At 44.1% G+C, this 27,692-nt stretch overlaps 1 protein-coding gene across 1 annotated transcript; it reads right to left on the reverse strand.

The window, feature by feature from the left end:
- Positions 1 to 3,211: 3,211 nt before the first annotated feature.
- LOC146195492 (uncharacterized) lies at positions 3,212 to 15,224 on the reverse strand. The gene is made up of 7 exons (XM_084596816.1): positions 15,084 to 15,224; positions 14,208 to 14,266; positions 13,962 to 14,103; positions 11,849 to 12,205; positions 9,676 to 9,738; positions 8,159 to 8,323; positions 3,212 to 3,368 (listed from the first exon to the last, which is right to left on the reverse strand). Exons 1-7 carry the CDS (start codon positions 15,222 to 15,224, stop codon positions 3,225 to 3,227), a joined length of 1,071 nt encoding a protein of 356 aa, XP_084452942.1. The 3' UTR covers positions 3,212 to 3,224.
- Between the last annotated feature and the right edge of the window lie 12,468 nt (positions 15,225 to 27,692).

Here is a 27,692-nt window from a genome sequence, read left to right on the forward strand (position 1 = left end):
ACTATTTACAGCTTTCTTATAGGAAATATTCAGAGACTTGGATTGGGAGCAGTTAGGGACAAGGGTAGATGGGCAATAAGTCAGTAACCTGCGATTTGCTGATGACATTGCCTTGCTAAGTAACTCTTAGGGTGAATTGCAAATAAGGATTCATGACCTAGACGGGAAAAATAGAAAGGTAGGCATGAAAATTATTATGCCAAAGACTAAAGTAATGTTAGCAGCCTCGGGAGAAAAAGCAGTTTACATTAGGTAGCGAAGGACTGGAAGTAGTCGGAGAACATGTCTACTTTAGATAGGTAGTACCCGTAGATGTCGACCATGAAAGATAAACAACAAGGAGAATAATATTGGGATAGAGCGCATTTGGCAAGCACTCGCCGATTATGACTAGCACATTATATACCGGCCTTGCTCAAGATGAAAGTATGCAACAGTTGCATTTTACCTGTACTCACTTATGGCACTGAAACATGGAGGCTAACAAAGAGGGTTCTACTTAAGTTGAGGACACCGCAGAGGGCTATGGAAAAGGTGGTAGAGGAACCGTTAGCAAATAAGAAGCATGCAGTGTGGGTGAGATAAATAACTCAAGTTACTGGCCTTCTAGTGGAAATAAAAAACAAATGGGAATGGGCAGGACATGGAATTCAAAGAGAGGAGAACCGATGTCAGCTTAGACTAACAAACCGGAAGAAGGAAAACCGGCAAACTGGCAGAACGTTAGGCGGATGGATGAAGTTAAGAAGATCGCAGAGGTCAAGTGGATGCAGCTAGCGTAAGACCGGGTTAATTGGAGGAATGTGGAAGAGGTCTTCGTCCTGCTGTCGGTAAGGCTGATGATGGTGATGATGATTAATGATAATAGGAAAAACGTCAAAGTCCCAAAATTGGATCGACAGACAACTGTAAATGGTAAAAATATAAACGTGAGCCAGAGCACCCTGCGCTACGAGTTCAGAAGACTATAGGTGCAACCTTGCTTTTGAGTTTGCCGTATTCCACTTTTAAAGTGAGTTCTATATTATTTTGTATCAAACTTACACTCAGTAAAATCAGGTTCGTCTTGATTCTTGTACTGATGTGGGAAAAACTTACTAAACACGTTGTGGCTTTCTATCATTTTCAGAAAGTGGCAGCTGCGATATGTGCATGCTGATATCAGGCACTAGTGGTCTCGTATATAGATAATGTTTTTATGCCCAGGGAAAACCTGAGTTGAGTTATAACACTATACAGGGCTCAATAAGCTTATGTTGATTTCTGTCTGCCATGCGTGTTTGCTCCTGGGAGGTTGTACGCTTTGGGGCCTTGTGAGGTTGGGCTAGTAAAGCAATCAGATGTGTGATTTTTTACGCAAAAGCGTCATTATACCATGTAAAGTAAGGTCTTGAGCGGAGTCGGAGCCACTTGTGTGCTTGCGCTATAACAATGGCTACCAGCTGTGCCATTTCACAGGTGTTCTGGCGTTGCATTCCCAACAGAGAGGAACAGAAGGGTAGCGTCTATGACATTCCATGTACAGGGCGTGAAGTTGATTCTCCCTTGGGTTACCTCTACGGAGATAACCATCACCTACGCGCTTGCACACACGGAAGCATGGTATATGCATTCTGACAGTAACATTACGATACTAAATTTTGCGCGTCATAGAGTTCACGTTTCAGAGATCAGCATACTGCGCTCGCCTGCCATCAACTCGCTCCGCCAGTGAAGCTGATATGGATACCTGTGCACTCCTGGAATTCGGGAAATTAGGCCGCCAAGGCGTTAGCCCATAGTTCTTTAAATCGGGAGACGGTGGTCTCCAATCCGGAATTCACGCGGGATTGCATTCACTCCTTCAGTGAGATAGCGCAGGCCTATCGGGCCGAGTGACTGCTCTACCCCCATCACACCCATCGCTAGATAACTACCACCAGACGCTCTGGCGACGACTCCAGACACGCACCCTCCCGTCCCATTACAGTATGTCTCGATACCCTCCTTTGCAACCACCCCACCGACACCCTCGCCCACATCCTGTTTCAATTCCCGGCGGAACCTCCCCGCGGAATCTGGAGCCCCTGACCGCCTGGGAGGACTGGCAGACCATTCTGCACTCAGAAGGCCTGGTCCGCAGAAACTCGCCACTTATACTGGGCTGCCGACGTCATGAATCACAGAAACATGAACGTTATAGTGTACTGGGGCATGTGGGGGCCCATGGGAATGCATGCCCCAAACTCTATCTAATAAATTTATTACTGCTACCGATTCTGCCTACAACGCCGGTGAACTATGATGCTTTCAACGGAAAAGTGGTTGTGTTCAGCGCAACGCTCGGTCGCCCGTAGCAAAAGCTTTCGCTCCACATTCGGTTCAGCGGCGTTGTACCCCTATGATGTTTTAAGCCGAAAGCCTTTATTGCCTCATCGTTGTCGTCAGCAAAAGTGCTCCGCTTTAGCGGCGGCTCTGATTGCTCGAAGTGGGATGACATCATGAAGGTATCGACGAATCACAGAGCCCCTCCACAGTATACGCGAATGCGTGCCTTATATGGCCATGTCAATCAATGATCATGAGTGTATTATATATATATATATATATATATATATATATATATATATATATATATATATATATATATATATATATATATATATATTTAATTAACAAATTACTAATGCCTGTGTAATGACTAAGCAAATAACAAATAATTACTAATCACTAATTAGGAAGTTAGGAATGACGAATTTATGACAGATGCCTAAATAAATCATCATTAGTTAATGCCGCGCAACCGGTAAAATCAACCACACGACAGTTAACGTAGAACAACTGCGAATACAAGGAGCGCAATCTCGTCACTGCCAAGCAGAATTTACTGAATAAATGCATTTGCAGAATGTGAAAGAGTAGTGGCTCGCTTTACTATTACCAGCATTCATCGCTACGTGCGCAGCAGTCGCGTAGCAGGATGCAGCACTCAGGCTTTCGCCTTTCGCCACTTTGGTCGCCAAAGTGTCCTCGAATTTTTCCTACTGCCAGTCTGGATCTTCGCTGCTTAGTGATTAAATAGACTTCCGTTTTAGGACTGAATGTAATAGACCACATGTAAAAAGTAAAATTAGGGTTTGTTAATATTGCACTTCTTAGAATTTTATATTCATATTATAAAGAATAGTAAGTACAATTGAAAAAAGTACAGAAATTTAAATCATTTACTGCGTCCGTGCGCAGCGTTATTTCTTCAGCTTTGTCGAGTAATCGGGCATGGCAGAAATCATCTCCTCGAAGTACTCATCGTACTCGGGAAGGTCCTGCCGCACCCGAAGATGGTACTTCTTGAGGTCCTCAAGGTGCTTCACTCCTCCGCCGACATAACCCTGCAGAAGGGGGGGGGGGGGGGGATGATAATCAACAATGCTTGTGACGTTTCGTGTAACATCAAACTTTTAGCTTATAGAAATTGCGGTAACTGCCTCAGAGGTTGACGCCTAGCTGATGGCAAGCCAATGAAAATAAAGCGGTAGCTATGAAAGGAAAAAAATTGCCGGACAAATAAACAGCTCTCCTAAGTGTATATAGCGAAAGCTACACTGCACTAGGTTTTAAGGCCGTCGACATGGCACCGTGCCACGTGGCCATTGCCCAGCAACTGTCACGTGGTATAGACCGAAAGCGAGGCAGGAGTTGGAGGAGGTGGAAAGAGGAAGGAAAAGAAAATTAAGAAGAGCAAGAAGGATAAAAAAGAAGAGGAAGTAAAAGAAGATTAAGAAGACGAGATAACACCGCAGTTGGTAGAAGCAAACGACAACAGCGTGTTGCTAGGAAAGAAGGTTTGTTCGAACGTTGAGATGCGGCAGAATCCAGGTGCGTGCCGAAATATTTGCTGCAACACTCACAGAGACGATATCTCGACGTTCCCATGTGGGAGACCTAGCCCCTGTCGCGTTAAACCCTTTCGCTCCTTGACTAGATTCATGTCATATTTAAGCCCCACAAATGTTTTGCACTTTTTATTTCTCTGGCCCTGCCGTGGTGGTGCAGTGGTTAAGATGGCCGACTACTAAGCCAGGATACCAGTTCTCGATCCAGACCCCCGGTGGCTTCGTTTCGATGGAGGGGATATGGAGTGGCGTTCGTATGCTGTGCGATGCCAGTGCACATTAACGAGTCCCAGGGGGTCAAAATTTCTGGAGTCTTCCACTACGGCATCTCTCATCGCTTGAGTCACTATCGGACGTCAAGCCCTATAAGCCAAAACTTTTGTTTTTGGTTTTGTGTTTGTATTTTTTCTTTGGTTTATTTGTTCTTTTTTATACAGCTACATTTAGCATAAGTAAACATTCGCTTTCTATTCTGAGGAGAGACACTTTTAAACACGTTTCTCACTTTTTATTTGCTTAAACTAATTATTTCCTCATCTAAAGACTGTAATTTCGTAATTAGTTACATCAAAAATTAATTTTCTTTCTGCGCATTTTGCCAACATTGAACTGTCTTGTCCACATTTCTCATCTTCATCCATTCCTTACATTCTAGATTTCTTTGAAATAATTACAGGGATTTTATTACCTCGTCAAATGCTAACGCATACCAATCATCCAGAAATCATAACCAATAAATATTACCAGTGTGCGATGTTTATGCAGCCCCAAATAATGGGCGGCACGCGGTGCAGACAAGCCGTAATCCTTTCGACGAAACGAGCTCTATAGCCTACAGCTTAAAATTGGCAGACTCAGCCATTGCCTAGCAGCTGATGCATTAACACCGTTTTTCGGACACTCCTGGGAACTGATGCTGTATACGCTGCGTATACGAGCTGTATGCGCTGTTATTGGAAAATTAGCAGATGTTGAGGCTACAAATAAAGATTAGAATGTCTAAAAGGAGTCCTTAGCATGCCTTCCCATGGTTTTGGCGCTTGCGGTTTTGCAAGGAGTGACCGGCACCGATTTTGGCACAGTTTTGATCGCCTCCAGGTTGGCTTGGTTCTCCGGGAATGGAAAGCGCAGTATCTCGCTCACTTCGGTGGTCACTTCCACCAACTATGAACGGCGTGCATTACATGACCCATATGTTGCCAGTTCGAATCTCTATCACGAACTAGCCTCAACTTTGTCCAGCAGGTAGAGGGTAAATGAGAAACAAAACAGTATGATATTCTCCTGAAAGCTGTCACAGATCGCGTGCATATTTTGTTTTCGGGACATTTTTGCAAACCGTCTTTATAGGTACCATTGCTTTTTTTCAAGTCAAGGCGGTGCCTTTTACGCGATTGTGTATTCAACTTGTGAAAAAGCCGTAGTTCTACCCTCGTCTTGAGAAATGTATTAAAAAAATGCGCAATAAATTGCGTATCAAATCTGTGACACAAACGTCCCTTGCGCAGCGTTCAAGGTGGTGCCTTATCATTTCGCTACTCTTTCAACATCCCTCCGCGAGTGAAATTAGAGGCAGGTTTGTTAGTTGCCAACCGCTAACAAATGGTCTCCCAAATTTGACCATAATTGGTGCCTTCAATTATATGCCGTTCATTTCAAGTGGAGGTATCCATCATGAAATGAAACAGAAACTGTCCCTGCCTCTCCCCAAAGCCTAAACAAAATAAAAACATTGAGGAGTGAAATTTCGGAAACCCTCCTGCACCCTTCCTGTAAAAGTTATAAATAAATGGTTTTCATTCATTCGTTCATTCAGTTTGGCAAGCTGTCGCTGTCTCTCAATACCAATAATTCGAGTAATGAAAACGCAGTGTTAAAGGAACAGTACCATCTATTATAACGCCGAAACGTAAGCGTCCTTCATTTTGCTTTGCGATGGAACGTGTTATATACGTATTTTCACAAAACCAGCACCCAGTGGATCAACCACCGAGGCAGAACTCTCAGAAAATGAGCATTTTTCAATTGTATATTGTACTGTATATTCGTTGTACATTTGATAAGTGCTTTTAGAATTCAGACAATTTCTCCTTCCCCATAAATGTCTCCACACCGTGTTCAGCTTGCATGGAGAACAAAATCCCCGTTCCTATTCAGGGCACTCTATATTTAACAAAACGTATATTGCTGAAGATGTCATCGCTCAGTTCAGAACGAATTTCTTAGTGAAATTACTGGGGAAGCTGTGTGCACGTCAAATTCTGACACTGCTTTTCCACCGAGCTCATTAAGCAATCGGAAGATAAAAATCGCATATTTAGCCGCACATTTGCACATAAAAAGGAACACAACCGACAACGAGGCAAAGAATTGTATTGAGGAATATTCGTTCGTTTTTGAATTTGGGCTGTCTTTCGAATGATATTTCAATGCGAAATTAATCCCAGGACCGCCAATTAGAAAATATAAATTTACATAACTGTGCCTAAGTATGGTTATGAGCGGGAATGGCGGAAGCCGCCTTACAGACGTTCTCACCAACTTTACCATCATTTTCATCCCTGCTATTATCATCGTATTGATTAGTATTGCTACCATCATTATTGTGAACTGAATGCACTGTCCTCATCGCGTACCATCATATATATATATATATATATATATATATATATATATATATATATATATATATATATATATATATATATATATATATATATATATATATATATATATATATATATACACATATATATATATATTACAAACAGCACCGTACAGTATCGTCGCTACAATAACCATTAACGTTATCACTAACTGTGTCGTCATCTCTACCATCACCTTGACACAAGCGAAGATTTACTGTCGATTTCTCACGACCCCGGCGGGAATAGTAGTTTGCACTCGAATTTGGCATTTTGATCATCCTAAAATTGGTTTCTTAGTCCGTGCTCAAAATTTGGCCACTCGGACACGAAAGCTGACGTCTCCCAAATTTGACCATAATTGGTGTCTAACCTAATTAGAATATAATAAACTCAATGGTGGCTTTCAAACTTATGTCGGTCGCACCGTGACTAATAGAAAACGCGACTAAGCAGTGAAACGTGGAACTCATATGAGAACTGGGCACGGAACTGGCTACCAGTTCTTGTTTCTGGACGTAAGCATACTTATCCCACCCCTGTAATTCTTTTTCTTTTCAAAGGGACAGTTTGAGGGGCTTGCTAGATTTTAAGCAGATGCTGCATTTGTAGTAAGAAAATATTCCATAATAAGGCCAGCAAAATCGAGCTTATCTTGACTAGGCTAATAAAACGGAGTAGGTTTAGCTGTATCAATCTCATGAAATGCGCATATCAGTTTTAAGTACTCAACAAATATTTCCTGAATAAATGCTTTGTGAAACCATGGCTGATGATTTTTAAGTACGTTAAGGACGTTTGAATATACAATACTTCGCCTTTGAGTCAGCAAAATGTATGCATAATATAAACAGACGCAAAAAGTCAATTTTTGTAAGGGACTGCCAGTTCGTAGTACAAGAATTGCTGCTTTGACACCGTGGTATAAAAACAGAATTCTCTTCGCATAAATTGTTCAAAGTTAGCGCTGTCGATATGTAGTCCTGTCTGTACCTGGCATTTGCGCTGTTTCGCTGGAATTGTGTTAGTTTGGCTGAATATTTGGTATCTCTGGTGAAATAAATCTCATTCTTCTTTTATCGAAGTAGGATATTGGCGGAGTTGCCTTACTTTTCCTACTATGCCCTCGATGCATACTGATCCGCTGCCCCCATGCAGGCCTCATATAATGTATCTCCTTTCTTTATGTCTTAGCGCATGTTAGCGGGAGCTATTTGCCGCAGTCCGCCTGTAGGGCATTCAACAAGCTCATCTTGCGTTAACTCTCCAATCATTACCATAGTTTTTGAGCGTAAGAGTGCAAATTCTTAGGCTCGCAAACTATCGCAAACTGCCTCTATCGCAAATGAAGTAACGGTAGGTTAACGCCCCTGCCTGCTCGCAGAACGGGCTCTAGCAGGACTGCTCGTCCTTATATGCACTGCCCGATGGTCTTATGTCGCAAGGCCACTGACTTAGAACGCCTGAAATTGAAATTTATCTTCTTTTTAGGGCCGTAAAAAGGTTGTTCTCAGATGAAATTTACGTGCTCTGCCTGCGATAACAAACTCTCGCTACATGCTTCTTCTCTCGTGCCGAAAAGGGATATACGTTGATTCACCCCGAAAACTATTCACAAGCACTGCCTGCAACTTCCGATACCTTCAAAATAACTCCTATGGTCAGCGCTAAGCCGATGTCGGGAAGCGTGAGCTCATCGCTGGCAAGGAAGGGCTTTTGTCCAATTAGCCGTACAGCAGCGCCGAGTGCTCCGTTCAAACGTTTCACCTGGCCCTTGGTTGTTGTTCCGTCCTTCGCAAGCTTTCTCTGCATGTGAAAAGATCAAACCAAATCTCAGACATCTAGAAGCACTGGAGGACAATTTGTATTGGTAGGATCAGGGAAAGCTTTTAAGTGATTTGGCACTAGGTTGAGTTGGTTACGTTTTTTGTTTTTATTTTAAAAGCGCCAATAAACGCGAAGCAAAATAATGAGACACAAAAAGACGCAGCGCTTCCTGTCTTCTCCTTTCGTGTTCCATGCGCTGTATTTGCAGTCATGAAAATTGTGATTTATGTAGTGATCGCTTGATTGTCACGAAAAGAGATGCAAGTAATTCTCAACAAATGGTAATGGCACCGAAGAAAAGTGGTACATTTAAACTGGACAGAAGGCTCAAAGTAATGAACAGTGTGGCTGAAAGTAATGAAATAAAAACATCGGCAAGCCTCACACGAAAGGGCAAACAGAGACGTGCGGACACGAACATAACACAGAAATAGCCATCCTAGAACAGTTCTACATAATTAATACGCAAAACATTCAAGGAATGATTCCTATACAGTATATTTAGTATCGTGCTAATCGTCATCACTTCAGCCACCGACAGACACCGGTGCATTGGTGAGATGAAGATGAAATGCTAACAGCAGTCCGCTACAAGGTCCTCCTGACAAAAGCGATCCTTCTTAACTACATTGATAAAAGAAGTATTACAATTTCTGGATGTGTCGGATACGATCCCATTCACACTGGAGTTTGGAAGTCGTACACTGCCCTCTGCGTCCGCCATGCAATACGCGACCAATTATTGTCGGCCGGTCCACCCACGATTCGTTGTTCTGGCGTCGTACGGCAGCGCGACGCTTGCCTCTTCAGTGGCACGGCCGACCAAGATGTCGACGACTGACTGTCATCACATGAAACAGTAAGCAGCTAGAAGTTGTATATCGCTTGCAAGCTCAGTAACGTCATATTCGATCTAACGCACGTGGGGAACCTCCGGTTTCACAATCATGAGGCTCACCTGTCATCTTGGTAGGAATTTAAGAATTTTGAAGAAGTATTCGGCCGCTCGGCAGTGAGTAAGCTTCGTGCTGAACAGCGTTAACATGATTGTGCTCAGCGCCCAGACGAGATGTTGACGAGTTACATTGAGGATATCGTTGAGCTATCCCCCTTTCTGGCGCAATGTGGCAAACACCTTGTCGCTCTCTTTCACATTGAGCTCTCATCTTTTCACTCCTGGCTTCCTTCCCCCGGAGCTGTTGCAGAGAGGGCGGGGGTGAGAAAACTGGCTTATCTCGGCGGACACCATCCGCATGCTTTAAGATATGACACCGCAGCGCCGGAGCGCGCGGATGCAGCTACGAGACCGAGGAAAAGCTTGGAGAGCATACGAAAAACACCTTGGCCATGTGACTGTGCCTCGGTGTGTTGATCTTCACTACCACGGATGGTGCCTGAGAAAGCGGCAAGGCGTTTGGCTTTGAGAGCACAACCCGTGCCGGTATAAATACCAACAAAATGAGTCACCAGCGCTTGGCCGCACCGCCAGTCCAGCTAGGGAGGCTACCAAACGAAGAATGGAGGCACTTTACGCAGTAAGGCTTCTCATCAGTACGATGGGAAATTTTGGTCACTATGCGAGGCTTAGCCAGATGGCAGAGGCTTGCCATAGACATTCCGATACGCCTCGAGTGAAACCACAGGTGTTGTTCGCCGAACGAGTCATCTGAAGGAGATCCTGAGCTGCTCGTCAAGATACTGTCAGTTGGCGACGTTAGCCTTTACACCCGGTCGGGAAAGAAGACCCATTGGTCCAGCACATAGTGAACTGCCCATCTCGCCGCCTCCGCCCACAACCACAGCTTCGGTGAGTCCGTTTTGCCATTTGGCTCATGTCCGTGCACTCTGCAGGATGCCGAAGCGCGCCGAGCACAGATTCCAAGTTCAGCAGCTCAGGAGCATCGAGAGCCAAGTAGACTGGAGCGGTGTTCAATGGATATGCGGTGAGGTCAATCGCATAACGCAGGTCAGTTCACGAGCAGCCAGATGATATTGGAAACGGGAGTGCGATTTATGGTCGCAAGTGAGACGTCATTAGGAGCAGTGGCACATCAAATTAGTGGAAGGAGGTCGCAGCGCACATTGGCCTGGTTCGCAAGCCTCCAGAGCTCGTGTATCTTGCAAGAGTTGAGGTGCCCCTCGATGTCGCGTTCAGCAGTTAAAGCTTTTCAGGGGTTGCAGGAAGGCTCAATTATTTTCATAAGAAGATCGCAAGGCTTATTGGCAAGACAGAACACCGCGACAATTCGGGCCAATTGTACTGTGAAGTCACTTGTGTGGTTGGCATGATTTAACTGCAGTGTAGCTGTTATTGCTATCAGAGTTGGAGACGTCTTACTGGTCTATGAATAAGAATAACTAAAATAACTGCTGGCCATTGACGCCTTAGATGAGGCCTGGAAAGCCGTTATACTGCGAAGAAAAGAGCGTCGAGATCGGATTATAAATCTGCTCCAAAGTGAATTCGCGAGATCGCATTACTACCGGATTGTGCACTTGCACGCCATCTACTTAGCTCTCCGCTTGAAAACAAAGATCCCGGCAGATGTAGACGACCAGGGAAAGCGACTGCTAGAGACTATGGCCAATGTCAATAGGAAGGCGAACCGCAGCCCCGGTAAGCACGCTGCAAGTCAGATGAAGAGCTATGACTGCGCACCCAACGACGTTGCCTCCCAGGGGAAAGGCCCAGTCTTCGAGCACAACCACGAACTCAGCGACATAACTGAGATATCACGACGGGTCCTCCGGCCAGATAAATGGGAGATGTTGCGATAGTTTTGCGGCTGCAAGCTGAAAACTCCGAGGCCGGGCGGACTCGGCGGACCCATGCCAACAATACTTTCCAGTGATAGGGATGGCGGAAGCGGACAATGCACGCGCTGAACAGCGCAGAGGCTAACGAAACCCAGAGAGGTCTCTACGGGCATCGCTGCAACACCCGAAGGCAGCGCATTCTCTGTGACAGCATGAAAATGCCGCGCACAAGCAATCATGCTAACTACGGTTCTGTAGAACCCATAGATAGCGAAATCGCTTAAGGATCATAAAATGCAGTGCATTTGAGACCACGCGCAGAACTACTCTCTGGGCATTGCTACAACACCCTCAGTTGTAGCGCGATTGGTGAAAGAAGAGCGAGTGTTCCGAGCGTGAAGTCACGCACACAGCAGCTGCGCCAGCAGCCTATGCAGCGCAAGCTACCGAAGGAGCAATGACAGACTCACGAATTCGTCCGCAGGCGGTTGTACTTGAGAGAAGATATTCGTACCCAGCTGTAAAATATACTAAATTGGCGAGCTCACCGAATGTCAGCACTGTCGACCGCAAAGGCGAATGGTACAAGAGGAGCTATGCAAGACGCCTGGTGCATGTAAGGACGGAGCCGGTGCCCTAATGTACGACTTGCGGAGCATCGGCGTGGGCTAGTTGCCGGGCCCCCTGGTTATCCACGTGAAGGCAGTGGCAGGGATTTCAACAGTATGAATCCGATGTGTGGCCTACACATGGAGCCAGCCCGACGTGGGACGTTCGTCCTCGTTTTGGCCGCAGCGCCAGAGGCAGAGCCTGCCAACCCGAGTCCCGACTCCTGTCCTGCTGCATGGATCTCCTCAGGGACCAGCCGTGCGGCTTGAAAAGGGAACTGCCGCTCAGGTGGAGGTCATTGTTAAGAGGGTATGGGTATTCAACATTCACCTCTCCCGCATGATGCGGTAAGCAGGCTCTCTCTTTTCCGGAGAGCTCTCTTCTTTCCACTCCTGGCCTTCCCCTGGAGCTGTTGCTGGAGAGCGGGTGAGAGAACTGACTAGTGCGCCGTGAGGCCCCACATACTCCCTCCCCTCTCATCTCGGCAGGCAGCATCTGTGTCATCGGAGAGACGACATCGAAGCGCGCGGATCCTGTTACGAGACCGAGGAAGAACGTTGGGCCTTCCCAATAAACAGGTTAGCGCGCTGCATGTGCCTCGAGGTGTCATTCTTCACGAACAGCGCTACAGTCAGAGCTAGCAGTGGGGCGCCTGACTCTGAGAGAACAGCCCGCGCATCGTTAACCCCCCCCCCCCCAATATTATGGCCCATATGGAATCTTCAAGTGAACATCTGTCTATAAACTTGTTGAGCCACTCACAGTGTCTCCCAATTTCGGTCGCCGTTGAAATTGTCAGAAGCCAAGCGCTTCAAATCTTACTATGTATGACCTTGTTGTTTTGTCAACCCGTTAAATCGCCAGGATGGCTCCATTATTTCCGTGGACATTGTAATGAAGAATGGCTTCAGTGCGAGCCGCGCTGCCACCGCCCAGCGCACGCTTCTGGCGGGGCTCCCTGATCTCACGCAGCGGTTGGCTTTGCATTTATCCCCAATCTTTTCCAATTATAGTCCCACTTTACAAGTTGAGTGGCTGAGTATATTATAACTGCTGGTAGTTTGCATGCACAAAAGAAGTTAGGGTACAACACGTGAAATCAGATGCGCTATGTGTGTGCGTTCTGAGCCCGTTACTAGTCTTGATCTTCATGAACGATTTTGTCAAATATATGTAACACAACTCGCAGGCGATTGCGTAATATGCAATACCATTAGATCCAAAGAAGATAAGTTTTTACCTGATAAGTATTGTCGAAGATAATTAACTGTTGTAACCAATGGAAAATGCGGTTAAGAGAAATTTGCGTGCATGATATTATTACATAAATTCTTCCTATTGGATTCTGACTACATACTGCAAGGTAACATAATTACCCTTGTAAGAGTGTAAATATAAGTAGCAGTTCTTATTTTCTCAATAGGGAGGTAAAATTGCATTGCATAAATAATCAGCAACACCAAAAATGTTTACAATACGTAAAACGAACATTTAATTTTTGTTTCCCTCAGACGTTGCGTGCAATTCTATAATATGTCTTCAAGACTTGAGATACTGTTGATCAGTATTTATTGTGAGAGTTAGTGTAGAAATATGTGCTCAAATTTATTTTCTTTTTTATCCAAAATAGGATTCAGTTTCTCAGTTTTATCTAAAATCAAGCTTGCCTATCAGTCAGATAAGGCCGAAGCACAGAGGCTTAAACTTCAAATGATCTCGTACTCATTTATCAGCAACACTGTATTACGAAATCGATTTCCAAAATATAGCGTATTGAGAATTACAAGCATCTAAAAGAAAAAAATCAAACAACTCAAGAAAATGTACTTTTTTTGCCAAAACTGAGCGAGATTGCAATATACTGTCAGTGATGTGTGTGCACACAGCCCTGAGAAACTCACCAGTGTGCTACTTGTGTTGCTGATTGGTCTGTTGGTATGTTTTGCATAAATTGTCTTCCCATGACTGTACATGCTGTGCAATACATCTTTTGATTTCCAGTTATACGAATAAGTTTTGCGCAACTAACCTGCTGCTATCATATCAAAAATGGCAATGATAGTGTGATAGTGCAGTAAATAAAGATAATAAGAAAATGAATCTAAACAGGTATTCATACGATTGAAAATTTAGAGCTGGTGTCTTTATAATTTTAAATTTGCTCACGTATTGCGATAACATATTCTGCACGCGACACCAATGCAGCCCCTGCACAGGGACCCAGCCCCTACACAGGCATAGGGCGTCTTACCATTGTGGCGAGTCCACTGTTGTAGACTGTTCCTAGTTCGAAGAAGAGGAGCCAGTCCACAACGGCTCGCCGCTGTGGTTCCCGCGGGTAAAGAGGGCTCTCCGGAGCGTACTTGTTCACAAGGTACATGCCGATAGCCCGGCTGCAAACACAGGTGCGCTGCCACATTTCAATGCCTTATGTCCGCAAGAGTCGAGCTGGAAAATCCCGTCGCTATATGACATTATATTTAAAAAGAAATATTACCTTTCGGCCAGTAGAAATCCGTTGTCATTTATGAGAGGCACGCTACACTGGGGGTTCATCTAACGGAGAAGTGAAGAAATGCTTACTTTGGTTACAAGTGCTAAACGACAATAACTACGTTGGACATAGCAATGAAGGCACGTCAGAACGGACGCATAACCACCGTGCAGTAATTAAAAATAGAATGGAGGTTTATTGAAGAGCAGTTTTCATTTCTTGCTGCAAATGTGAGACATTATCTCTTGTGTAGAATGAGAGTGCCTTTCATGGTTGTTGCAAAAAAAATATTGGGCCAAATATTTATGTCTATGATCACAACTGACTTATCGAGAGTATAACTGCAGCTGCGGTATTGTCATATAATAGAAAAATAGACTAAATCGACACTTAAATAATGAGAAACAAACCTTTTCATGCGACGCCCCCGTCTCGCGTTATAACATGTGTATTCGTTAATTTCCGCAAAATCATGGGTGTTATTTCGAGAAAACATGTTAAAATATGGCAGTCTCTTAAGATTATATTAGAATATGCAAGGAAAGCTGAGGCTAGACAGACACTTTTATCAGCTATAAGCGGCGGATGCAGGACACCAATCTTGGCGGCAGTTCTTGCATTAAAATTGGAAGCAAAATGCTGAATTACAGGTGTGCGCTAGGCCACAGCCAACCGGATATTGAGGAATTAAAAGCTGTAAAGGCGTCGCATCAGTGAGTTTGACGTCTCTTAGGAACACGAATTAAAAAAGCAACAATGTGCAGTGCAAATAATGATCTAGGCGGAAACAAGAGTGGCAGCGAACTGATATTGAAAGAGGTCACCATGAAGGCATTTTTTAATAAACAAATAAGGTCCCTCCACATTTAGCGCCCTTACCTTGACGAAGGGCTCTTTGAAGACATCTCTGTTGGGAATGCTGAGCTCTCGCTCCAGAAGTGGCAGGCCAATCCTGCGCGCCACAAGGCGCACAAAAGCGCACGGTGGACTGGCCGTGTACATGAAGAGCTCAATGACCATTCCTCAGCGCTGCGACAAGAACGCAGGGAGCCCACATCTCTAAACTATACCAGTGCACGCGCGTGGTCTTGTAAACGTGGGGAGGGGGGGGGGGAAGATATTTAACTTGATGAAAATCAGTTTCATCACTTCCAGAAAAGCTCCCTACAATATCTTTTTTTTTTTCTACTGTCGAATTTTACTACGGTGAGAACAAGACTATTTGGGCCTAATAGGTATCGATGTGTCACTGCTTAACGGCCTCTTATTGACGGAAGTTATATAGTATATAGAATAGTATCTAGCCAAAGTGTATGGCTTACTTCCAGTGACGGTGCTGCCATTATATCTTGTGGCATAGCCACAGAAGAGTCAGTAACATAAACTCACATGTTGGCCCTTCAAAGTGATTACGCCGTAACTGTTCGTACCGCGAAATATTTGAGAAAACATGAAACGAGATTAATATTCTACTTGAATTCGAAGCGCTAATAGTTTTCTTTGCCGTCCAGAGTGCTGGAATTCAATCGCTTGCAGCGGCAGAGTGCCTCTAAACTATAGGTTCATTGCGTATCAAGGCTCTGCGTTGTTTGTTTATATAAAGTGTTTGTACCACAATCTGTACGAATCTTATTAACTCATAAAAGGTTTTTATCAGGCTACTGATTTAGTTATCAAACTTCTAAGAATAAAACCAAGTTTCATTTCGTCTGATTTAGACGGAGACCGTGATTAGCGCCTGTACTAAGCTCGCTACGGGTGGCAATTCAGCACTGATCTCTACGCTATTCCTCATTCGAACGTTGTGATTGCGGCTAAGCATCACAAAGTGAGGGCATTGAATCATCTGAGTTATTTTCTTTTGGTTATGAAACGCACAGCGAGCTGACGACGGCTTTTTAGAGCAAGATTTCTATTCGACGGAAAGTGGATTTGCAGTGTTCTAATTTCAGGAAAGGTGTCGCCCGCCCATCGCTCGACATTTCTCGGCGCATGGGAAATATTGCATCGGCAAACACTTTGTCTACGAAAAAGAGAAGATGGAAGCAGTGTGGTCATAATACCACTGCCTACTTTAAACTCGATAAATAGGTTTTGCATCGCAATACATATTTTTACTCACATTATGCACTACTCTACAACAATAATTAGGGAATGCCTAAGTTAATGCTCTGCCTCACAAGCGCAGCGAAACGGTATCTGCGCGTGATCTTCCAAGTCCACTTCTTAGGTACAAATGTCGCGTACCTTACTGTACTCGTCTAATGGTATGCGAACCTACCTAAATAAATGCAGAATGTTTGCATGTTTCATTACCTCAAAGCGTCTATGCCAAATGAGAGTTTATATTTGTGATAAATATGAGACAAAAAGCAAGGAGCTCTAAAACTGAATGTGCGTGCGTGGCCTCAGAGTTAGTTGATGGAGGAAGCCTACAACCGAAGGATATTGTCATTCTGGTGAGCAGAAAATGGTCGCTTCGTTCACTCACCAGTGAATTTTCCTTTTGTCGTAGCAGCACCTGCGTTGCAGGGGAACAAATCAAGCGCCCTATGCAGCACCTCGGTGTCGTCCTCTCTAAAAGCTTGTATTCTTGGTTGTCACCATCCTCGTCTTCTACGACTGTGTTTTCGAGTGCGAAACGAAGGCTTCTTGCTGCCTTGGCGATTATTGATGCTGGACGTCCGCGTTTTCTAAACGGGTAATCTTAAGACGAAAGCTTTTCTAGGCTTACGTTGAAGATCTCATGTCTGCGGTATGTGCCAGTGAGACTCTGCGTGATGTGTTCTCAGGATGTGTCAGCGAGATTCTGCGCGATGTGTCACAGACACATAACTATAGTCAGAGAATAAAAACCAGCCAAGGGACGAGGACGAAGAAAGACGATGTACACACGGAAGCTGGAACTAACAACTGTGCTTTATTGAAATAATGACATTTCCCAAGAAACCTTGCAAGGCATGCGCAGCTCGACGTCCAACAACCAGCATAAAAGTGACAAACAAAAAGCAACGCTTCGGAGATAGCCAAGATACTAGGGTCTTTGAGATAAATAACTTATTTCTTTCTGCATCAACGATATGGATGCTGTGCTAATACAATTATCTCCTTGCATACTTGTGTGATACGCTTCAAGAACTTCGCGCTCTACCTTACCCTTGCCCCTAACAAGAAATGTGACATTTGAAAACAGCGGATAACAACCGCAATCCCTACAATGGCGAGACAAAGTTTTAGCTCCACTGATGTGTAACAAAGAGTTGTGATGCTCTCGCAGCCTATCATTAATACACCGGCCAGTTTGGCCGATGTAAACTTTTTCGCATGTTAGAGGGATCTTATAAATAACACGTGTGGCACAAGGAATATAACAATCATCATGTCGCGTCGAGCATACAGGGGCCTTAGATCTGCCATGAGCAACACGAGAACAAAGACTTGATAGCTTGCAAGGAGCAGAGAAGACAACTTTAACGCCTTGCCTCGCAGCAACTTTTTTGATATTATGGGAAAGTCCATGCACGTACGGCATCACCTCAAGATTCCTCCATTCAGCTTCAGTAATCTTGGGCACTTTTTCATTGCCCCTCTTAACTCTTTGTAGCAGCGATTCTGCCACAGCATTCAGGAGTGCATTTGGGAATCCTGCGGCCAGCAGCCGGCCAACCTGGTTGTCAAAGCTACTCTTTATTTGGTGGTGGCAACTTTTCTCTAGAGCACTGCGAAAGCAATTCATAACAATACCTCTCTTAACGATTTTAGAGTGAGCGGAGGAGTACGGTAACAACGCTTTCTTGCTTCTCGGTAAAAAACACCACCAGATATGCCCATCGTCAAGAAAAGTTAGTTGAAGTTCTAAAAATCTTATCTTTTGGTCATTGGGTAGTTCGTACGTAAAACAAAGGGCGTTAGTGCAAGCCCTAAAGGCCTTCAAGACGTCGTTCACAACCTCATGAAAAGAGTCATTCGGTGGAAGTTTTAAAATAACCAAAAAATCATCAACATATCTAAAAATTTTGCACACGCGTTTGTCAAGAAGAGAGCCTGATAGTAAGTTGTCAAACTTTGCTAAAAAGATGTGGCACAGTACAGGAGCTACACTAGCCCCAATACAAATTCCCTTTTTCTGGATAAACAGAGCGCCCTTAAAAACTACTACGGTGGATGAAAGGTAGACTGTCAGCAGTTCCAAAAACACGTCAACCGAGACACCACATGCATTTTGGAAGGCGATCACACCGTTCTGTTCAATTAGTTCACGCACTGCAACAAAAAGTTCGTCATGAGGGATGCTATAAAACAGGTCTTCGATATCAATAGAGAAGCCACAGTTGGCTCCAGGTAAGCCGTTGCCGAGCACCTGAGCCACTTCAGCCGCGTTCACAACGTTGAAAGGCAGAGCGCGAAGTTCTTTTAGCGTATCACATAAGTATGCAAGGAGATAATTGTATTAGCACAGCATCCATATCGTTGATGCAGAAAGAAATAAGTTATTTATCTCAAAGACCCTAGTATCTTGGCTATCTCCGAAGCGTTGCTTTTTGTTTGTCACTTTTATGCTGGTTGTTGGACGTCGAGCTGCGCATGCCTTCCAAGGTTGCTTGGGCAATGTCATTATTTCAACAAAGCACAGTTGTTAGTTCCAGCTTCCGTGTGTACATCGTCTTTCTTCGTCCTCGTCCCTTAGCTGGTTTTTATTCTCTGACTATGTACCAACTGACCCAGATTTCAACCCTCCTTCATAACTATAGGTTCTGAAGTCAATGTAATTTCCCTGGTAAGGATGTCGCAATAGTTTTGATGAAAAAGCAGAAGTAAAGAGAATGATCTAATATAACCAATACACAAACACGAAAGACAAAGCAAGAAGAGAAGAAGTAGATGGAAGAAGAAGAACAGAAGGAGGAAATCCTTTTGCCTTTAGGCTTTTAAGCTAAGCAGAGCGCAACCCTGTATTCTTTCAACAACATATTCAAAGATATTACAGCATTTGCGCCTTGAAATGCAGACATTCCCGAAGCCCGCTAAGGCTCTTAGTAAATATGAAGAGTGTCACCTTCGAAGGTTACAAACTATGTCATTTAATAATCCAGCAACACTTCACGCCATTGAGCCCGAATTGTTTTAGGCGCAGTGCAAATTTTGTGGCCACAAGGCAAACTTATACCTTATTGTATAGGCATGTCAACAAAATACCTGTATTGATATAATAAATCAGCCAACGTGGGAAGGATGGGAGGCGGCCCTTTCCAGCTTGGACCTCGAGGAACAACGGGTCCTCGTCGAAAGAGCACGGGCAGCGGCTTTTACCAACGGTATCCCGGACTAGAGACCCGACCAGCCTTCCCTTAATCTAAGCCAATGTCAATAAATGCTTTCATCATCATCAACAGTGATGCCACTCTCGGTACACTTGCCACCTTTTCCAAAGACTCATCGTAACGATCCGAATGCTATGTTCGCTCATCTTGGACAGCCGGATCATGGCGCCAAAATTCTTCGAAATCCTCATTCATAAATGTTCTTGTCTTACGTCTATTTGTAATAATTGTAAAATGTTCAGCGCCATTTGCTCGTAATCCTCAACACCGCTTTTCATGAATACTCTGCCTCTTACATTTTGATAAAGGTTTTGTGGGTAGTTGTTAAATAGGCGTACCCGTTCTCATAACGTCATCATGTAATGCAGAAACGCCAACCTTCCAAGCAGCATTCAGGTACTGTGCCGAAGCTACGTTTAACAACTACGACATTGAACAGGTCAGTAATTATCACAAATATTACACTTTGAGAACTGTTTGAGGAAAACTGTCTATGAAAATCCGTGCCAAACATTCGAAACCGAATCTACCTTACCTGCGCCTTCATTATCATGAGCTTGCTTAAGAATGGCTGCCCATATAATATACAATAGAAGCTTTGATACCTCGGAATGAGTTTATTTCCTGTTAACTCTCTCTCCTGCAAGATAGGCCCATGTGAGTACATAATTCTCAGACACTTTATAGTTATCAGAAAAATGTTTAAGACTATAACTTATACTTACAGACACTTTAATGGGAATGGACTTCAAGCTATCGATTCGTGCAAAAATTGGCTTCATAAGTTATTCCTGTTCTCGCAGCTAGTACCCGAAATTGCTATGAAAAATATTGATTGTGTTTTCCAAAATGCATTCGATATTTTAAGATACTTTTTATAAGCATATTCATTATACGACCTGAGTTTCTAGTGCGCAGAAAAATTTGTCATGTGCTCTTGAGTCACAATAACCAAGTCCTTTCATCAAAAAACTATGGGGTGTTGTTTTCAAGCAGAAAGCTCTTTGTTGCCGTTCAGCGTTCTGGTCTCGTCACTGTCGATGTCCTTACTGGTGTAGTCAAGCGAAAGAGAACCACAAACAAAAAAAAGAAACAAGATTTCTTAGAATACAAGAGAGAGAGCCACAAGCTCTACGCCGCTAGCGTGTGGTTCTTTCTCTTCTAAAAACTTTCCCTTGGCTCGTGAGGAAATTAAAGTTCATTGTAACTGCACATTACACACAAAGAAGCATCTGTTAAATCTTCTGCTTATAGAGGGCTATTGTGGTCCGGCCGCAGAAGACGATGACAACCCGACCACGCCTGCCTGCCTGTCTTCGTCTTCTGTGGCTGCACCACGATGGCACGCTATAGCCTGAATATATCTCACAAACCCAAGTAGCACAGAATACGCGGCCTCCCTGGGGCCCGTATGGTCAAGTTGGGCTGGGGCTACCCATGAGGGACCCATTTAGGCATCAATCGGGCAAGCCCAAATTGGCCTTGCCCTTGCTTTTTCTATTTGGGCATCATATCTTAGTAGTAAAGTTTGAGTACATATTCCCATATCTGGACATCCGGATTCGAAATTCCCCTCTTGGGGAATTTCGATCTTTACGTCGAAAAAGTCTTGGCTAACGAAAATGAGGCTGCCTACTCAAAAGCCCAATATGTCTTGCATGGGCTGCGGCACGGCTAAAAACAGGCTTGCCCGCACTTTGACAATGTGGGTCTCTTCAGGGGTACTCGAGGGAAGGCCAGATGGAACTGTGGGCTTCATGCAGAAAACTCCTGGGCTGCCCCAAATGGGGCTGCCCACCAAAAACATCAATAGTTTGCCCATGGCCTGTGGCAAGGCTGGACATGCTCATAAGAGCTTCTTCCTACATAATTATTCATGTTTTTTGTGCCAATATAAAATAGCGCCTGAGAGGACGATGGGCATACGTAATTTTTACGAAACGAAGCGCCTAGGGCAGGCCCTGTTCCGGTTCAGTTAAAATGCACTTTAAACTGTTCGGTGAATTTAACATAGCGGCGACAGTCGAAATGCAGCACAGGCATCCACATTCGGTCTTTTCTTGTATTTCCCCTGATATGTCCCAACTTTATGTGCATAGGAATGCTTCAAGGCGCCTGCTAGAAGTTCTCTGCATCACTGCCAATAGCGATGCTCTTTCATAGAGTCTTCGAGCGAATGAGCTGCATGATGGATGAAAAAGAAGTGATATTCTATCCGAAGTTAAGCTGAAATGAGATTTTGCAGAGCATGTAATGAATGGAAGATAAGTAATGATCACCATGGGCAACAGAGGTAATTCCAAGAGAAGCCTCGTGCAGCACAGGACGGCCAAAATTTAGATCGGCGGACGAGATTACAAGCTCAGTATGTATAGGTTTGGTCGCAGTGTGGTCAGCACACGATTTTATTGTGCTCTATGAGAACGGCTTTCCTTCTGCGCAGGCGTAGCGAGGGAAACAAGAATGATGGTGGTTTTCGGCTGCTGATGCGATAGCATTTCATTTCACATTACTAGAAAAACCCGGCGGTGGCAAAAACATTTGTAGCTTAGTCGACAATATCCTGGCCCAAAATCATAAGTTAAATAATAGTAATAATAGCATAAAATAATAACTGGTACACAGGACGGGATAGGCGCATTATCTGTCACGATTTTTGTGGGCACCGGATCCGCGTGGTAAAGGAAAAGACGGAGACGATAGTGAAAGCTAAAAGAGCGAAAAGGGCGCCGGTTGTGAAGGGCTCTGCAGTAATTTCGACCACCAGGGGATCTTTAACGTGTGCCGACATCGCACATCACACTGGTGCCTCTTCGTTTCGCCTCCATCGAAATGCAGCTGTCGGCGGTCGGGATCGAACCCGTGTACTCCGGCGCAGTAGTCGGGCATCTATAAGAGTAATTGCTGCACGCTTAATTGTCGATGGGTGTGTAGCGACAAGGCACCACGCCATATGACAGAACTCTGCTTGTAGGCTGGCGTGCATGACATCCTTAGGCTGTGCGATACGGTACAAATGGCATTTGGTCGGAGTGCCGCATGGTGACGTGACTCGGCCAAAAATTGTGGACGGATGCAGGAAGCTCATTGTAGCAGTCTTTACTTTAGTCAAAATTAACGCCGCCATTATTGAGGATAGTGAAAGAAGCGCCAAAAGCCCCCAAGCTTGAACGAGAGCTTCCGGGATTTGAGAACAAACATGAGATTTATGCAAAGTTGCTCTCAAAACATTTTCAATACAGCTCGTCAGGGCTATTGGTTTATAACTGCTTGGGTAGTCCGGCGACTTACCAGGCATCAAGAGTGTTACTATAACGGCTTTTATCCAGGCTTCTAGTATTCTTCTAGACATCGATATTTCATTAAAAATTTCAATAATTCATGCACTGATGATTGAGACAAATGAAGAAGCATTTCATTATGTATCAAGGAAAGAGAACTTTTCTAAATGGCTCACCGACAACACTAAGAGCGGGAGCCTGCTCCGGTTCCTCACGCAAAATAATTTACATAAGTTTCTACAATATGCCTTATGGCAAGCTTGCGTAAAACAAAAATTCATCGGGTCCCGGATAGTGTGTTTTTCTGCAGATTGTAGTGTAGTTATTTCTTTAAGTGTAATTAAAGAGTTAAAAGGTTCATTTTGCCTCCAGCTATTGGGAGTCTTTCTCAGCTGCAATTTTAAGCTTAAAAGGAATGTGTATAATGTTCTGAACTCGAGAGTGCAAATAAATGTTCTCCTAATATGTTTACTTTTCCTTCTATGCTCGTTTGCGTACCAGGAGTTGTTAAATGTGGAATCGTGAACGAAGAGCATTTGCCATCTAGTTTATGAGCCTACTACCACATTTCTTGGACATGGTTGAGCTGCTTATTGAAGCATACATTTCCCATAAAGCTGTTTCAGCATTGCGGCGAATGCACAGCTCTTTAGCCCCGGAGTTTTTAAAAGGTTTTAACGTGTAGGATATCTCCGGAAAACTCCCAAGGCTTTATTTAGTTGTCTTTTTACTTTTTTGCATTCCTGTGTAAACGCACTTGTGGTTTCGCTGTACAGCTCCCGAGGACTGTGAAATAGCCAGGTGCGCTGCAGCAATATAACAAGCAAAAATTTCTTATTCAGCTCATTTATGCTGAGATTTTCTGAAGATACTTTTCCAAGGTCGGCTTTGGACTGGAATAGTGGCTAATTTGCGAAGTGATTTTTCCATCGCTTTGGTTTGGTAAAAGTGATGGATGATGGTTACTATGACAGGTAAATGATCACTTCCATATGGGTTGTCAAAGACGTCCGATTTAAGATCTGAAAAATTTATGATGAACAAAACTATAAATCTCATCAGCTCATTTTTCCTGTGCTTGGGGACTAATATGTATATTTACACGTATCATCAGACAGACATTGTTGCACAGCATAAAAGGTTATAAAATACGTCCTATACTGTCTGCTCACCTCTCCAAAAGAAAAAGTGGGCGTTATAATCCAACTAAAATATACGGTCCCCGTGAATGTTGTAAAAGTTCTTTAAATGGTGAAGGATTACAATGACATGGAGTTGAAGGTAGACAGAACATATTGATTCCTTTAAAATAAACAACAGCGACTGCAATTGCTTCGAATTTGGGTTTGAACTGGACTTCTCGCGTTCCAAAACTGCTCTGCATGATAACAGCAATGCCTACAGAGGAAGACGGGCTAGCTCCCTGTCACATCGAAATACTTTGTGCTTTTTTAATATGCTCTTTTTTAAGGTTTGATATTGGTCTCTTGTAGGCATAAGACAACAGGCAACAGTGACTTTGAAAGGTTTGTAATGTGTCTGTAGGTGTTAAAAGGCCGCGGCAACTCCAGTGGATTAGGAATGCCATGCTTGGAAACCATTGGAGAAAAAATTAAACAACTTATCAATGTCGGTCCTTTGAACCTATAATTGGGCTTTTGTCCCTTTTCTACGTTCGAGAGAGCTTTGCCGCCGGTGCGTCGGAGGAAGAGTTGTACCCTTCACATCCTCAGATGTGCAGGAAGATTGTGTAGAGGAGACGGGTAGGTCTATTTTATACCTCGCCACTTATGACAAGGCCTTCGGGCCGGCTGCCCGAGAGATTCGCGTGGCCTGCTTTGCTGTTGGCGGAGCAGCGTCACCTGCTTCCACAAGGGCGCAGACGGCGCTCTTCCTGGCTCACTGTGCGTGTCCTGGGCAGGCGCCGCAATCCGCTGTGATGCTGTGCCCTGTTGCGTCACAACGGAGTAGTTTTGGCTTTGTTCTCAAGTCTTGTCCGTGCTTCTTTGAATGTTAGGTTTTCGTTCACTTTGAGGGTCATATATTGTTTTCTCTTTGCCAAACTGGGTAGCTGCGTGAGAATGCATGAAGGGCACCCTCACAGTTGACAAAAAGGTGTGGTTGAACATTGAAATTTTCAATTTGACACTTATGAGAGGCACATTTAGCACACGTGGGAAGGCCTCGTCAGTTGTGTGCGTCGTGACCATACTTTTGACACTTGAAGCAAAGTCTCGGATTAAAGATGTAGGGTCTAAGTCTGTTTTTTGTGTCTCCACCTGCACAGACAATGGAAGTGTGCTCAATGCGAAGGTGAGTACGAAGTTTTTGGTGTAGATTTCATTATTGTCTCGTCTGATTCTTATCCTGTAGACGCCTGCGACGTTTTGATCTTTTGAGCCCTCCAGAAGCTGTTCTGCGCTAATGTATTTTAGGTCATTTTCTAAGAGGACACCACGAACAGTGTCCAATGAACGATGGGGGCTTGTAACAATTGGTATGTCTCGAAATGCTGTAACTGCTGCGAGTTGCTCGAGCAGGTGGAAGTATAGCAGTTCCAAAAGAAGTTCTCTATTTGCTAGTTTATCTTGTTCCCTTACCCTATGGCATCGGTTAGTCTTTGACACAATGAATGGGAGACATGTCTCGCAGTGTTTTCAGTGTGTTCACTATGAATCACACGACACCTAAAAAAGCTATTTGCGGTCTTCACAAAAACCCGAACAGGGAGTTCGGTGCGCCCCCGTTTCACAGGGAGGCGATCGGTTGAAAGTGTAGACGAATCCATAAAAGTTAATTTGGCCAGTATGGCAGCAGCCCACCACAGAGTATAACAAGGCGACGGGGCAGAAACTTGGAAGGCAGTCCTGCCCGGGCCAGCCGTACACCCAGACTATAGCCAAATATGACAAAAGTGAAAAGTAGGATAAGAAAAGGCTACTGCCGATTTACCCTGGGTGGGTCAGCCTGGAGGTCCTGTCTATGAGAAGCGTGGGCCAAAGCGGTGTGCCCCAATAGGCCGATTGACCCTAAAGGTTTAAATTCGGCGTTAATTCAACTACTAGGATCTTCTTTTCCTCAGACACGGCGATGCAACGCACGGCTAAGCATGGGTGCTCGGGGCCGTGGTTTCGCACAGTAGACTCATCTGCCTTGACAGATGCCCGCTGCGGGGAAACCATTTTGTATATATGCGCCCATAGTGCCTGCTATCAACCTACACATATCGCAGCTGTCAGTTTCTGAAAATAGTAAATAGTGTTGCTGGCTTCCATTTACGTCTTTCTCACATCAGTAGAGGCATCGAGATGATGCTGGTATAGGACTTTATCAAACTTTAATACGCCAAAATCAGAAGCAAGGTTGCAGCTATAGTCTTCTGAACGTATAGCCCAATCCACTAGTGTGGTTACAAAACAATGTGTTCAACTATAGATCACCTTGTCCGACTAAATATTTTGTCGGAGAACCCTTTAATAATAAACAATACCGTTTTGCCGCCTTTTTCGACCTTGAAAAGGCCTATGACACCATATGGAGGTTTGGGATCCTGCGTGATCTGGGAGAGCTTGGCTTTCGGGGCAGGATTTATAATGTGTAGGGGCTTACTTTCTCAACAGTCATTTAAAGTACGTCCCAGGTCCACCCTTTTTAAACCGTTCACGCAAGAAAATGATGTGCCTCAAGGATGCAATTTTATTACTACACTAAAAATGAACGCTGAAGAAATAATCAAAAATTTGTTAAGTACTCCGTCAAAGTAGAAGCCCTTTAATGGCATGGGCATCCTCTAGTGTATCAACGTGAGAGGCAAATACAGCTCACCGTAAATTCCCTAGCAACACAAATAAATAGGAATGGCTTCAGGGTTCGCACACAAAAGTCGGTAGTTTTTCAGTTCTCATTCAGATGAGAACTGCACACTGTTCCCTACGTCAAACTAAATCATATTAAGCTACCTGTAATACAAGAACATAAATGTCTAGGCCGAACATTTGATATTGTCATGAAGACAGGGATTTATGGGTATCGGCGACAGGGGCAGAGACACACAGTCAAGACAGGGGTTCACGGGAAGCGGTAACACAGACACACAGGCACAAGGGTCCACAGCCCTACCTAGCCAAAGCGCGCGAGTCTACAACTTCTTCGTCTTTCAAGCGCTACATCAAACCGTCAGGTGGCAATATAAAGCTTTCATTTCTTCCTCACATAAACAACTTGAAGAAGAAAGCTTCAAAACCTGTTGGTATATTGGAAGTTCTCTCAAACAACCGGTGGGATTCTGACAGAACAAGCCTTTTACAAATTTACCCTTCTGTGATTTGCTCATGTTCAGATTATGGCTGCGTAGTATATGCATCTGCATGGCCTTCATACTCTTCATACTTAAAGCGACTGGGACCCATACACAATTAAGGCTTGCGCATTTCAAATGGTGCATAGAGGACATCACCAATCAACGGCTTGTATGTAGAAGCTATCACTTAGAAGTAAGAAACATGCTCACATGCTCATACATTCTAATAATCCGTTCGCTGCGAAACCATATCTGTTACCTAACAGTCATAAAGTGCCCATCTCGAACACTGTTTACGAACAAACCTCGAAACGTAAAACCGCTGCTTGGGCTCCGCTTTGAAGAGAAATATCAAGATTAAGACTTAATGGACTCATTACCTAATATTACCCGAAATCCTTATCCCCTTCAACGTGGTACTGCCTGCCGTCTGTATGTGACTTCATATCAAATAAATCTCAAAAGGACAAACACCACAAGAACACACATCGCAGCAATATTTAGCACTAAATGAAATTGCAGATATTGTGCAGCAACTTATGAAGATCGTCCAAAATCAGCATAGTACGTCGGAAGCGCTGTGGGT

This window comes from Amblyomma maculatum, chromosome 3 (assembly GCF_055883805.1).
Source record: "Amblyomma maculatum isolate TAMU_Amacu chromosome 3, ASM5588380v1, whole genome shotgun sequence".
In the NCBI taxonomy this organism is placed as follows: domain Eukaryota; kingdom Metazoa; phylum Arthropoda; class Arachnida; order Ixodida; family Ixodidae; genus Amblyomma; species Amblyomma maculatum.

Coding starts and splice junctions, on each gene's coding strand:
- LOC146195492 (XM_084596816.1), bottom strand. CDS start 15,224: ATGGTCATTGAGCTCTTCATGTACACGGCCAGTCCACCGTGCGCTTTT. Junction 12,206..13,961: donor ACAGTGGACTCGCCACAATG/GTAAGACGCCCT, acceptor CCGATGACACAG/ATGCTGCCTGCCGAGATGAG. Junction 8,324..9,675: donor ACATGGCCAAGGTGTTTTTC/GTATGCTCTCCA, acceptor TTTCACATGCAG/AGAAAGCTTGCGAAGGACGG.